The sequence below is a fragment of the Neofelis nebulosa genome, chromosome 7 (genome assembly GCF_028018385.1).
Source record: "Neofelis nebulosa isolate mNeoNeb1 chromosome 7, mNeoNeb1.pri, whole genome shotgun sequence".
Lineage (NCBI taxonomy): Eukaryota > Metazoa > Chordata > Mammalia > Carnivora > Felidae > Neofelis > Neofelis nebulosa.
The window spans coordinates 95,897,143-95,912,871 of record NC_080788.1 but is presented as its reverse complement, the minus strand read 5'-3'; the positions used below and the strand labels follow the sequence as shown (position 1 = coordinate 95,912,871).

General features: G+C 32.5%; 1 protein-coding gene across 2 annotated transcripts in view; it reads left to right on the top strand.

Moving 5' to 3' along the window:
* MDGA2 (MAM domain containing glycosylphosphatidylinositol anchor 2) overlaps positions 1-12,552 on the top strand; it is an 875,114-nt gene extending 862,562 nt beyond the window's left edge. The window contains exons 16-17 of one of the 2 annotated variants that reach the window (XR_009264432.1): positions 3,069-3,153; positions 5,200-5,305. Coding sequence is in view for 1 of the 2 variants with exons in the window: in XM_058738955.1 (XP_058594938.1) it covers positions 5,200-5,305; positions 7,957-8,045 (195 nt within the window). In the remaining variant the exon portion in view is untranslated. Of the gene's footprint in view, positions 1-3,068; positions 3,154-5,199; positions 5,306-7,956 lie in introns of those variants that run through there. The other variant, XM_058738955.1, reaches the window with a different exon arrangement.
* Positions 12,553-15,729: the final 3,177 nt, after the last annotated feature.

Below are 15,729 nucleotides of genomic sequence, written 5' to 3'. Positions count from 1 at the left end.
AATGATGGGGCACCTAGATGGCTCAGTGGTTAAGCTTCTGACTGGATCGCAGGTCAGGTCTTCATCTCAGGGTTGTAAGTTCACCTGCACTAGGGATCCACACTTGGTATGAAGCCTACCTAAAAAGAAAAAAGAAAACAAAATTTTTCCAATGTTAAAGCTATTTTAAATTTTATTTGTATCTTAATTTTTTCCAAGTGATGTACACTGTCAGTTTTCAGACTGCATTCTTAGACTTTGTGGTTGCCTTAGCAGTAATAATCAGAAGTGATGTATCTCTTGTCTTGAAGAATATGCTATGAACATTTACAGAAGGCATCATTAATTATTGAAGTCAAATCATCAAAAGTGTGTTGTATCCTTTGACTCCCCCATCTATTTTTATTCACTAGTGTTGCATGGAGCTCTTTCTTCCTTACTAAGAAATTATATTTGAACACAAGTTTTAATAGCATCATCTATATCTCTCTTTATTGACATCTGTATCGGTAAGCTTTAATGCACTATACTGTATGTAAGAAATTGTCAATCAGTGAATTAAAATAATTTTGTTTAGTGTCATTCTAATAACAGAAGCCAACATACATTTTAACTTCCCACTTGAATATACCCACCAACAGTTAATTTTATGATCATGCAGTATTTATCACATATTAGGTTTGATGCATTGCATGTGCACACTGTAAAAATATATAAAATTTTAAACTTGTCATTTCAGTTAAGGGAAATCATTTAAATAATATCAGTATGATTGTGTGTAAAGACCATGTTTTACATAAATTGAGGCTTCTTTTAGGAAACCTAAACTTTAACATTTTATCTCTAAGTATATAGATGTCATTAATTCCTTCTTTGTGGCAATTAAAGCAAATGCACTTCAGAAGTATTGAAGAGGAAAGGAACATAATTTTACCCCTGTAATGTAATAGCATTCAGAATCATGATGGTCCTTCATAAAAATATGACAAAATTTAACCTGTTAAACTAGAGAACATTTCTTTTATAAATGAATAAAATTCATTTTTATCATTGTATACAGATTATAGCTTCCAGTTTGAGATACATCATAAGGAATGGTTATAGTTTCTTCTTTTTTATACCTGGGAAAAAACTGTTTGTCACCAAGGATTTATTTTTGTAAACACTTGAAAGTTTGGCCAAGGTACACTGTTTGAATTGAATCTGTATGCATTTTATTTCTGTTACCTACTTCACAATCAAAAACAATATAAAGGAAAAAGGTATCCCTCTAGGTCTTAGTCTAGAAGCCACTTACGAGTATATTAGAATCCATAAAATTTTGTTATAATAATTAAATATGTAGTTGGAGTTGGAGTTCAGAACATAAAAAGAACAATGCAGTAAATATCTCTTGTGAGAGTCTGTAGGAGTTAAAAAAAAAACAATCTATATCTTCTTAGGAGCAAAACTCTTACGGGAATTTAAAGGAAACAAACAAACATATGGCATAGGATCTTTTTCTCCCTGTTCAAATAGGAGGCTGAGGAAGGCTACAGTATTTCTCTGGAATATTGGATTGGATTCCCTATCATTGCACGATTACAAATAAATATTACAAACACTAATTATATAACTGTACCAAGAGATATTGTCAGAAATTATTTTTATCATCTACTGCTGTATTTACACTATCTATGCTACTACTATATTTCTGATTTGTTTCCACACACAATACATAGAACACCTGTTATGCTTACACAGGAAGTAAAGTTGCTTTACTCAGTGACAAACTGTATTATTGATAGTTGTACAGATAAATGTAATAATTTATAAATCAGCCAGCTTTTATTTCTATAACACTTAACTCATTCAGGATCAAAAAGAGATGAAGTATTCATAGAAGAAAATGTGCTAGTATAGGCAGTCCTGACGATACATGACAGTTCGACTTGTGTTGATTTGTATTTTTGCTGTTCAGCCAACTACACACATACAGTCAACTGACTGCAGGGAGGCAACACGCACATTAAATTACATCAATCTACTCTGATGCTTACCGAAAAAGGCTCTCCCAACGCTTCCTCTCAGTCCTATCACAAAAGTAGTGTGACAGCATCCTTCACAACCTCTCTGCTTCACGGCTCTGTCTTTAGCCCAAACATAGGTCTGACCATATGTTTAAGCATGAACCTAGGTAACCTGAATGGGAAGAAGAAGGAAGGGAGGATAAAGACAGCTAATGGGAAAATTAGGAGTGATTGATACTTTATGGTCCCTAAAAGACATTTTGAAATGCTTTGAGCAATGGTAGCATCATTCAAGGGCCAGCAGCTTTGAAAAGATGTTGATGATTTACACATTTTAGTTCTCACTTTTTTTTTTTTAAATAGTCTCATCTTTTTTATATTGACAGCTACCTCCGGGTGACTAGAACTTGCTAAGTAAAAATAATTGTGTACTTTAAATAAATGAGAAAAATTGTGGATGATTGTCTTACCTATTTCCCTCTACATAACTAAGATGGAAAAATCTATGTATTCCTAAACCTGTTTCTCCAGCATCCTTCCCAATGAAAAGACTATGACTTCAGCTTCATCTGTTTAAATTTCAAGTGCGAGCAGGTGCAGAACATTCTAACCTACCCTATCAGCCTTCTCATGGACACTTCACTTCCCACACAAAGCACGAGAATGCAGTCCCCTTCTTTGCCATGGCTACAGCATAAAGCCTGTACTCCACTCTACAAGCTGGGTTTGCTTCCTTTCCCTTCCCACACCATCTTTTAAAATTAAAACTATTGGTTACTGAGGAGGTTTCCTCTTTACCAAAGCAAATTTTCCTGATTAATGCATCCTTATTCCTGCTGCAGTCCAGAATTAAAACCTTACTGGGAGCCAGAAATCTGTACTTTATTCCATTTGATCCTTTATAATAGCTGCAAGAAAGAAAGAATTGTGATGACAGTACTCCACTTTTATTCAGTCAACTATTAGCCATGTGGCCAAAGTGGAACATGTTGGATTTTATGGAATAAGACTCATAGCAGCATGAATCTGTGGGTTCTAACTTTCTCCAAGATAACACTCCATTCATGTTGTTATCTTCAGGAGAGAAGACTCAGCATCACATGACTGAAACTAAGAAGGGGGTGGGAATAACCATTGATTTACTCTAACAATGATTCTCTACCAGGTAAGCAGCACATTTTAAAATAAGGAAAAATACCCAATGACTTAAAAACCCATAATTAGGAAACAGGCAGTAGTACTGATAGGGGCAATTTAGGATGACCTTAAAGAGCCATGTGCTCTATAAAAGGTGTGCATATTAATTTTTTAAAATGCATTCACCTCAGCCTTGTTCAGAATAGCTGAAAATAACGTTAATGTCTAACAATATCAATAGGGCCACTGGTTACATAACTTACGTGATATCCATAAGGTGGGGAATTCCACAGTCATTAAAATTATTTCCCCTTTTCTGATTTCAGTGCTCTTGGATTTTAATACCATTGATTTTTTTTTAATTCAGGTTGTAGGACCTTGTGATTTAAACAGCCCTCTGAGGGTTTTTTTTTTTTTTTTTTTTTTTTTTTTTTTTTTTTTTTTAGCTATTTCCCAGATTACTTTCCAAATGCCACCTTAAGACAAAATTAAGTCATTATTCTAGGCAAAGTAATATTTCATTTCTTATTCTGAGGACTGAGAATCCATATACTGCTAGCTGGGTTCTATATTATATTTTAACTCTGGTCTGCCATTTTATTCTGGCTTCAGTGATAACATGACATTTTGGATGTTTTTCAAAGAAATGGCTTTGGGAAATCTTTATTAACTTATTTATCTCAACATAGGTAAGCAGAAAACTCTTTCTACACAAATTAAATATAGTAATAAAATTTTCTCAAACTTTTCTCTCCTATCAGATCTTGAAAATTATTCTTACACTATGGATTCATATGGACTATGAGCAGGGAAAAGGAACTCAATGCAAAAGTTGATAACTAATGCTTCTGCTTACTAAAAGATTTCAATTAATAAAATTATGACAGTATATCAGAGAACAATAGATAAATCTTTCAAAGGTAGCATAAGTATTCTGAAAATCACCACAAATTTGCCTTTAAGGAGCCATATTAAGATACTTTCAAAGACAAAAACAGAACCAAAAATTTTGACATTGATAAAAATAGACTTTTGCTCAATTTGTTGCAATGAAATAAGGCTAAAAATTGTATTAAAATGCATACATCAGCTTGATGTTGAAACAGCTCTTTATTAAGCTAATTTTTCTTTGAAAAGACCAAACTAGATACTTCATTTTGGCATGTAGAAATTTTTGTGATTATAATCACTAAATGCATAGGTTGCCTTTTTGTATCAAAAGGATTAAAAAGGTTTTGCTAGAAGCAAGGAATGACTGTGGGGTTATAGAGAAAATTTTATAACAGTCTTATTTCTGCAAAAACGAAGTAATAAAAATTTGCTAATTGTCCCTATATTGTTACTGTATTCAGAATTTAGCAATAAAAGGAGACTGATTTCATTCATCTATACTTTCACCTCTCATGTATCAAGTCTCAGTGCCAATCACTGTTGTAGATACTGGAAGTTCAAAGGTCTGACACTAAACACTCAAGTAAACCCATAAATATCTTCAGGTGTTTAAAAATAGAATGTCAAAAGTGAAATTATAGAGGTATATCATAACAGGGGAATGTGAGAAACTTATTCACTGTATTTGCAAGAGAGCAAACAATTTCATAGTGATGGTAAACCCTTGTTCTTGGCTTCAATAAACATAAATACTGCTGTAAAGAACCGTGAACTGATTTATCCCATAAAATATTTCTAGAAAACCAGTGTTAGATCTTTAGAGAAAACTGGAGGGAATCTATCTCAGAGAAATACTGTTCAAATAAACATTTTTCCCCTGAAAACGAACAGTGGTAGGATTTGTAGCAGTGGTAGTTTTTATTGTATTATTCAATTAAGTGTAGTTTTGTTTTAAAACCAACACAGAGCTTTTGATGTGAAAACTAATATTAGCCAAGGAAGATCCTATGATTGGTTTTGTTAAGAACATTCATGTTTTTTTTAAGCAACAACTCTGAAGACTGTGAATAATAAATGATGCCAGAATTACTGTTGATTTTAGGTTTGGCTCCTTGGTTTCTCAGTAAAAATCCATCTACAAATCAAAGCTCTACATTTAGGTTTGTTTCATTCATATTTGTAGCTCATTTTTGAAGGTATTCGAGGTCCTGGCATAGAAGGTGACATTGCCATTGATGATGTATCAATTGCAGAAGGAGAATGTGCAAAACAAGACCTAACGACTAAGAGTAAGTGTCTACTCTTGGATTGGTTCGATGTAATGTTAAAGTAACATATTAACTGTTAAAATTGTCTAATTTTTAAAACTCATTTATTTTTTAGTTTGTAAGTTTAGAAATTCCTTATATGTGAGACCCTAAAATTGTGAAGATATTTTGAAAACAAAGTATTAAATTTGAGGGTAGGCATATTAGACCTAAGATCAAAGTAATTTTGATTTAGGTCTATGTAAGGCAAGCACACCTTGATTTTTTAATGAAGATTTTTAAAAATATTTAATTCATATTATTAATTTCAGAGGATTCTTTAACTTTTATTAAAACATTGGCTAATCTATATGCTCAGCACACTTTTACATAGCAATAGCTATTTTTATTGCCCCAGTTTATGAATGTATTTTCCAAGTCTGACTTTTGCAACCATTTTAACAGATTCACTACTGTGAAGAGCCTAAGTGTATACAATAAGTAACAGATCAGCCCATTTTTTCCTGCTATAATTAACCTATGTGCATCACAATCTTAGTAATTTGGTTTCATTTTTTCACACATGAATATTTTAGTTTAATGATATATTCAAATTTTATTTTCTTGTTTTTGAATATATGTTTTTGAATAAAGGAGATATAATGTAAAATATTATTAATATGTGTAATAAAAGATATAAATTTAAAAATTACAAATAATGCAGAGAGCATCAGAATTATGTGTTAGGCAGCTTCTTAAAATCCTCATCTCCATATTATCCATGTGAATCTGAGAAAACTAAAACCATTTCTTTTAAAAATTCCTCCACTTGAAAAATTTTCATAGGGTCATCTGATCTTTAATTTCGTGATTATATAAAGGGGTATATCGATCAAGCTAAATTTAAACAAATAACTCATCAATTATTTAGTACACATGAAAGAAGCATGAAAGTCCATTTTGTAACATGTAGAGAAAATAGGAGTCTTTGTTAATTGCATATAGTTATTGAGAAATTGCATTAGTCTAGATGTTGAAAGTCAAATTTGTGCAACTACCCAGTGATTGCTCATATGAACTGAACTGACTCCATTTTTAAGCATTGTAAAGAGACAAAAACTAAGATTGTATACAACAATGAGCCACTTTGCTCATAGTTTTCACCTTCTTGTCATTATACTTAGTATTTCAAGTAATAAATTTAGTAAAAATTTTTTCCCATGTCTGGCTAATTTCACTTTAAAAAACCAGTAGCAGTACCCAAATGAAGTAGGTTTGTCAAATATGCATTCTCCTTAGAGGAGAAGAATGGGATTTCTTTTGCATTTCATAACATGAGCCAGTCATAGTAACATCATATTAACTGAAGATAGTTACCATATTACATAGGAATCTTACAGTTAGATAATTTAATCCCTGAAACCTTACAAATTAAATTCAAGAAATCGAATTAAACTCTCCAAATGAGGAAAGCAAGAGAACTCCCTCATGGAGAAAACACAAGTGGTGAGAGTTGCCACAGTAAAATGACTAGGATAACCCATAGGGACTTTATTGTTACATATTAGTATACTTTCATAATCAGTTTTCTTCTCTTCTAAATTGAGAGAAATGTGTGTCTGTTTTAAATAAAATCTGTCTGTACTGGAGGTATTTCTATTTAGACTCTGGAAATCAGAGGAAATAGCCCCAATGAACAAAAACATTCTCTTTAGTATGAGAAAGTATTCTGTTACACTAGTATACATTTAACTATCATTTATTAAGCTCATTTTGACAAGTAGTATTTGGTGAATATTGTTAATTTCTTAGTACACACCAGTTTGGCAGCCCAAAGTTTCTTCCTAACTGCTCAGGTTCCCAACCCTTCTCAGTCAGTATATGGTACCACAATATCAAAAGCTGAGGTTGTGTCTTATCTTCAAAACCCAGGTCTCTCCTAGGTGAGATCCATGTTATAACTTAAGCTAGGTTCATGAATTACCAGGCTTGCCTATGTTAGCCCTCCTAGGTAAGGCATACATTCTGAGAGGTATCACCTGGACATGGAATTCTACTTGAAACTCCAATTATGGTAGCAGTCTTACAGCAGATTGTTGGGAAATTTTTTTTTCAGTTATAATGTGCTTCATAGTGCTTCTAAAACTCACACTACACAGAAAATTATTTACCCAATTTATAGATATTGGGCTGATCTAAGCACATATAATCCAGTTTGCCGTAGTTAAATTTCTACCCATAAAAACCCCTTCTTAGTTTTCATAAAAAGTACTTTTTCTCTGTCTTTAATCATAACCATTTCTGGAAGCTTGGGGTGGGGGGGGAGAATGAAAACTGACCTCTTAGGATTTCCTAGAATTTTCTCTGTGCACAGGCTTTCACGTGGCTAGCAAAACGCTGAGGTTGAGCCCAACCACACACTTACACAAATATCTTCTGAACAAATTTTCATAGCATAGCGTATCAACTTCAAACATTTTTCTTTTATCAAATTTCTAATCACATATTTATTTTCTTATTTTCTTGTCTTGGAAACAGACTGATCAATAAAACAAACCAAAAAGAGTATTTTGTCAAAATGTTTTCCATATGCTAATATTGCTTATTAGTTCACCACAGTTGTATTGATAGCTACATGGAGTATTTATTCTCTATTTTTGTTTGTTTCTTGGCATTATCTCTCTTGTCTTTAGATTCTGTTGATGGTGCTGTTGGAATTTTAGTACATCTATGGCTTTTCCCGGTCATCGTCCTCATCTCTATCTTAAGTCCTCGAAGGTGACCTTATCCTGGCAGAGGCTATAAAAGATTCACCAGGCACTGGCATGAAGAAAGAGTCTTTGTAAATGGACATTGAAAAAACAAACTACCAAAGATTCCTCCACTGACTACTGACTCAAACATAAAATAATAAAAACGAATTTTTTAAAGCACTGGGGATAAAAAAGACATCATGGAAGTATAACTTATTCCAAACTACATATAAAAGATAATCTTGACCTGAGTAGAGAAGAGACCTTCAGGTGCTTTTGTGGCTAAAAAGATTACAGCATCATCTGGTCATCTGGTTGAACTCTGGAAAAAAAAAAAAAAAAAAAAAAAAAAAAAAGCTATAGAAATCCTTGTCAAAGCACAAAGTCATGGCTGGTTTTGTTTCAAATGAATAGTTTGCTTGTTACCATGGAAACCTAATGGCCTGCCAACAAAAACCTCACTGTAAACAGGGTACGTGAAAAGCTGGCATTTATTTTCCTTTCAAGAAGGTTTTACACAGAGAATTAAATAAATGTAGGCCCTTTTACCTTTGGTTGTTACCCTTCCTTGAAAATAACCCGAACTCAGAATTATTTAAAACATTCATGCTCCTCCCCACCTGTCCCCATCCCACCTTTCTTGTTATTATTTGTTTTCCTCCCATGGCTAAGCTAGATAACTGTATGCTGTCTCTTTTTGCATGCATTACTATCCAGGATGGTAAACCTGGGCTTACATATTACACAGGCTTATCGGAGTTTGCTTGCGGCCACTTGAACACCCAAACTAAGTCATCTGTTCCAATGAAGAAACCAAACCACCATCTTTTATAAATTGCCATGGAAACCAAGTGCCTTCAATGAAACAAGCCTGAATAATTTTCAACTCAGAAGCTTGCACAGCTAAGAGTGGTTTGTGTAAAACTATTTTGTAAACAAACTACAGAGCCTAAACGTGCAAATTATAGGCGAGACAACAAAAGCCGCTTCTGAAGAAGAAAGGACCGAAGCTACTGCGTAAGCCCATGCAGACGAAATACTTGTTGTTGGACCTCCTAGACAGCCATGGCCATTCGGCTTAATTGTCCATCAGAAAATAACTTCCATTGAGACCAGACATGGGAGCAACACTTTTTTCTTCCAGGTTATTAAATGGGTCAACCAGAGCAAAAGGTTGTTAAAATAATACTTAGCGCAGAAGGTGGTAAAACACAAGAGTGATTTTTTTACTCTAACCTCCATTTGAAATGAAATTGGCCCTAGCTTTAGAGGGAGCAAAGAAAATGTTTGTGATTGCAGTGCGTACAAACTCTACAGCGGAACTGGGCCTGAAAAATCTGGCTTTATTCTAAACACTGAGGGTAATATGCCTCTGCCCTTTAGTCAGACTCTGTGCAAATTGTGAAATATTATTTTATTATTTTACCGAGATTAAAAACACTTTTACAAAAAAACAAAAACCTGTAAAAATGATTTTGAGCTACCTGAGGACAAATCATACCTTTAACCAGCCAGTTTTCCAATGCATTGTAAATTTCACTTAAACCTGTTGGTTATGAAAATTTGAAGATCTTTTTCCTTAAATTATCTCAGCTTTTAACTTCATTTAAAAAGACTTTTGTCTAAAGAAGAATATTATTATTATTATATGTTCTTTCAACACCCCAGGATTAAAAAAAACTGATTATGCAAGTAATTGGAAAATAAGTATTAAATTATAACATTTGCAAATATTAATATAAAAAGCACAACAAAATGTAGTGGAAAAATGATAAAGCTTGGTTTTTAAAAGAAAAAATTCTGTAGAAATGTTTGTGCAAATTCAGTAATTCAACTTAAAAGATAATTTTACAGCTATGTTCAATAAAGCCTCTTTCCAGGTAAGGTATGCAAAGCGGTATGTGTGTTTGTTGAGCAATGTTTACTTGTCACCAAAATGAGACTAGCTATATATACAAGTTATGATACCATGGGGTAAACCTTCAGAGCTTCAGACACCTTAATGTTGGCAGGAAAGCATTTAATAGGAACCCTTGATGCACTCTTCCATATTTTTCATACATGTAAAATAAAAGTCAAACTTATGAAAGTAAAATACGAACTTGGAATTTAATGTGTATTTTCATAGTGAAAGAGAGGACCAGTCAGAGCTAGGTGGTGATAGAATCAAGCTAAAACCAAGTCCTTTAAATTAAACAGAATTAACTAAGAAGCTTTATAACTTACTTGAACAAATCAGGCATATTGAAAATTTTCACAATTACAGTCAACCATCTGTTTTATCAAACCAAAGAGATTAAAGTAAACAATATTTGGGGCATGTTTTACTAACTCTCCTCACCTTGACTTCCATTTTGTGTGGCAACTCACCACTTCTTTCCACTATCCCATATTAGTGGATCATCCTTTCTAATTGATGTTTTGCACACCCATTGCTGATACTATTAAAAAATTGTTTTACATCTAAAGAGAGGCTTAGCTCATTGCTGCCTTCTTCCTTTATCTTGAATTTGATTTGAGTGAGACTTTTGAAAAAAACTAAAAAAAAAATCTATATTCAGAATATTTGGATATACATGTGTCCTTTCCAGGAAAACAATCAAGTCTACTTTTCTCCTTATTAACTGCACAAAGAAATTGCTGTAAGTGCAAGTTTTCAGTCCTTTTACAACGCACTCATAAAATACTAACGTCTTTTTATAACCTTTCACATAGCTTCAGAAGTCCATGAGAACTGGCTGGTACTTCAAAAATTAATTTTGATTAATTTTTTGAGAAAATGCAGATGAGTGCCAGGAACAAAGGGGCAAGCAGAAGAACTGCAAAACAATCAGATTTATTGATATGGTAATAAATTAGAATATACATCGCAAGTGGGTTCTGGATCATTTCTGTAAAACACCAAACTTAGAATTCGAATCAATGTTTTTCACTCCCCATCAAATGTTCAGTTGAAAGAAAATGAATAAAAATGCAGGAAATTTTAAAAGGCTGGGATAAGTGAAGTGTAAATTGTATTAAGTAATCTCTTGTTTAACATCAGTAATAATAATGATGACTTTAAACCACTTACCTGTTTATCAACTGCCTATCTTTTCCTAATATTTTTTTGTATTTATGATGAGTTAAACTCACCAATATATTTCCCCTTTTCCTTTTTGATAACATATTTTAAGTGTAATTTATGTCAATTTTTTGTTGTCGTACTTTATAGGAAGGCATCAGGCAATAGAGCTTTTAATTTTCTGGAAGAAAGATTACACCACGTAATGTCCAAGTCATTAATAGATCCGATTAATTAGGAGCTAACTCTGTTTCCTTAGTTCAAAAATGCTTGTTCCTCCACATTTAACATGTCTGCAACTGGGCCTATTTTAGTTACAATTGGTAGTATTTCTGGGTAGTGATATATAAAATAAAAGTGCATATTAAAACTGATAACATCTTAGATATGTTGAGATTCACCAAATTCACTAAATCTTCCAGAAGTGCCAAATCATACCCAATATTTATTCCTTTCCAACAAACCCAAAAGTGAGAAAAAGATACCCTGTCATATTTGTAGGGTTTATATTAAATACTCATTGCCTATGCATTAAAAATGTCATAACTTTTATTTTGTGCTTTAAAAAATTCTGAGTCTTCTCTTACCTCTAGTATACACATATACTGTGCTGTGTTTTTCTTTTTTCCTGCTACCTGTTTTTGTTAGTTCCATGATGAATTATAACACGCTGTGTATCCCTGGTTTGAAATGTTTTCTTGTTTTGTGTGATTCATAGTACTTAGTAAGTTAGAAGTTTGGCCTGCCATTAAATTTTCTTTTAGAGACCTGAAAGATGCATGGTGCACTACAATGTCATACAATAGGCTAAACTAATGGGACTTCATTTTACATATATCACAGAATTGACTTTGGCAATGAATTATGATAACTACAATAATCAGAATTACAAACCAGCTAGTCAGTCAGTTACATTATATTACAAATAAAATCCCACTCTTTTATATTTCAAAATATGGCAAAATATGAATGACAACTGTACTAACTTTTCACCAAACATGCATTTTTATTTTAAGACTTTATAATAAACTTATCTGTCAAAATGCATCATTGGAAAACAATTAATTAAGTTCTGTGCTTAAGACTGTATGAAACTGGTTGTGATATTTTTCATGACCTATTTTGTTTTGATTAGGGATTTGAAAGATGGTGACCAACTAATATGATTTTGATAGAGTGATTTTCAAAGGATTCTTTTGAATGCAGTTTCTTTAACAAAACAAAAAAACTTTTTTTTTTTTTTTAACGTGCCTTTCAAAGATCAGGGCCTCACAACAGCATTTAAACTGGAAAAAAATTTACTGAAAACTCATTTCCTTTTTGGTTGATGACTACTTCTTACAAATTGCCTCACCTGTGTCTCAACAAAGCAGAAGGTTTATACTCTTCTTGCAACTGGGTAGTTGGTATCAATGAGGAGTTATTGCATTTTCTGTGAAAACAATAAAATCATAGGGTTCAATCCCAAGCTATTTCCTTTCCTCCAGTGTTCCTTTTGTGTCTAACCAGTTTAATCAGTTTTCTTAGCGCTTATTTTTTAAAAGCAGTCTCTGGCACTTTTTACTTCAACGTAGGAGAAAAGCTACCACGAACGGACAGAACTTTTTTCAAATCTGGTATAAAAAGCTCTTTGCTGAGTATCCATAATATTTATAAATATATGTTATTACATAGCAAAAGTAGGACTCAAAGACTTGAGATTGTAATGGGAAATATGTCCATTCAGAATCAGTCCGTCACATGTGGATGTCTGCTTAGAAACAGAACTGAAGAGTTAGGGAGAGAGAACTATTCCACATATTTCCATATGGATCACTTTATTGCCATTTTAGAATAAAGTTTAATAAAATATGAGTCGTGATTTTACTATCCTGAACCCACATTAAGTATATTGAAATTAAGGAATTGGAATTCAAAATTTTGAGTAGGGTAGAGGTTAAACTCCGGGTAAAAAATGAAATCGTTTTCTCAAGGGAATATTTACAACTGATTGAATTTAATTTCAATTGTTCTAATTTTCCATGGGTTGAGCTAAAAAATATTCTTATTTTTCAATCAAATGATGGTAAATTCTGTGAATTAGGGATTAGCTTGTTAGTTTCAGTTTGTTTTCATATGGCTCTTGTTATCCTGGATTTCTAGGATATCACTTTTATTTCTTGGATCTCATCAGTATATTTAAATGTATAAGTTTAATTAAGTATATGTTGTGTTGAATTTATATTGAATATTAGTTACATTTTAGATCTCAAATTTAGATTTAACTTACTTTTTCTTTTGATATTTTACTTCTGCTAGTTTCAGATAGCTGTATGTTATTTTCCCTTGGATTTTCTTTCAATAAATGCAATTATGTTAAATTCTCTATTAGTGTTTGGGGGAAATTTCTGCTGTCAATAAGCACTTAAGTTAGAAAAAAAGCTATTTAGAATGGCAATTATATTTTCAAATTAAGGTGAAAATGCCATCATTTCTCTCACTATTAAAAATCTTTTATAGACTCAACACTGCAATGAAGCACAATTAGCCCATTAAAGATATGTGTTGATTTTTACATACTTTGTGAAAGATCCTTTATAAGATTGTGTTAAACCAGCAGGCACTAAAAAATACTCCTGAATGAACTGTGATTTAAGAATTATGGCTCAATTTAGTAACTCTGGGCTTGTGTATGATATGTAAAATATTGATTGAAGATTATAGCATGGATGTTATCCAAGTAGATAGTTTCAGTCACATATTTCATGGGGGGCACTGTAGGCTAAATGTGGGTCTTCTGAGGGAAAAAAATAATAGTGCTTGACAATGATTTGAGTGAACCAAAGTATAAATGGAATCCTAACAATTAGCTTGCATAGCTTAACTTCCTGTCTATCTTTGGTATTATATTTCTAAGAATATCTGTGAAATTATAGAAAAGTGAATACAATTATTATTAACAGACACACTAATTGTGTTTAAAAACCAACCCTTAACTATGTATTAAAATACTGTTTATTCTTTATAGCTATTTAGTTTAATAGTCAAATTAAGGGCCTTATCTATCTTTTGACTTCCTATAGTACCTACATTCCTTTAAAGTATTCTTTAGTTATCTGAATATCTGCTCCCCAACTGAAACTGTAACCTACCCCAGGGCAAAGACTGTGTCTTTTAACAAGAGTAAGTACTTTCAACTTATCTAGGTTCTGTAGAGGTTATTGAATTAATGGTTATTGAATTAATCTGTGATTTAGAGCTATATTTAAAATAGAACTTATTCAATGAACCTAGGAAATAAGCAGCAATGTCACCTTTCAGTGATAAAATCAATGAAATTTCACGGACAGAAGATGCCTCCTGCATGTGAGAAAAATGAGAAGTCAAGGCAACTGAAATAACAGCATAAGCATTTGCAACACAATTTCCTGGCACTTCTTAGTTTAACAGAAAGTGATTATATCTCTTCATAAAAGGGCATATGTTGTCAATGTTTTTGCAAACAAAATTACTATGTCGTTAAACTGAAAAAAATGAGATGAATTCTGCATGTTTTGTGTCAGATGCCATCGTTATACATGAGACTAATACTACATGCATGTCTTCTTTCAACCAAAATGTATTAATTATAGAACATTATGCTTCATTTTCTATTACAGAGATCATGAGCTCTAGCTAAATTCAATCTTAGCTGCTTTCTGGAATTTATGGTGGTAGATATTGCTTGAGATCCAATTATCCACTAAACTTGAAATAAAGTATATTTAAACATGGAAATATTTTTAAGAATTACACAATAATTGAATTACAAAAATTACTAAAATAGGAATATATTTATTTAGTTCTGGGAATACTTTATGTGGAATAAACTAGATTCTTTTGTATGTGGAACAAAAAATGGTAAACATTAATTTTCAAATTTGGAAATTGTGTTGAACAGAGAGAACTACTAATTTTGTTATTTTCATTGTTTCTGTTTTGAAGTCTATGTTTTAATTTCCCAAATTAACACAATTCAACAGGCCAATAAGCCCAAAATAAAAGATGGTACAGTGTTAGTACATGGCAACTACACACACGTTGTTAAGTAAGTGAAACCATAAGTAGTATAGAGTCTGTTAATACTAGAGTTCTCTAAAATTTGCAGAGAACATTCTTATTAGCTCACATTTTTCAAATATCTAACCAAATAGGCTGAGAATACGTTGACCTACCAGATGAGGCTAAGGGACAACAAGGGGAGGCATGCAAAGAGGAGAGGTAGGGGGTTTCAAAGACTATATTCACTTCACAATTTTCCTGAGGACAGGTCCAAATTACATACCCAGTACATAAAATACAGACAGAATGAAAGGAATGTCAGTCTGTCAGTTACAGACGAAGGCTCAAAGAACAGAATGATAAAGCTTCTAGGACAGAAATATAAAGAAGTCACTTAAGAGGGGTACAATGTGAATAGATCAGGAGAATACATTGAAAAATGAATCTAATCAGAGCATTCACATTAGCATAAAGGAAATAAAAATAAGATGACATAACCAAATGCATCTGGTAGAGAGACAATCTAAAAAATGAAAAAAAAATATTTTGATGAGGTAAATTTGAAAAGGAACTGCAATAAATATATATGCAAATATTTTACCACACACTCTTCTTGCTTTGTCTTTTTT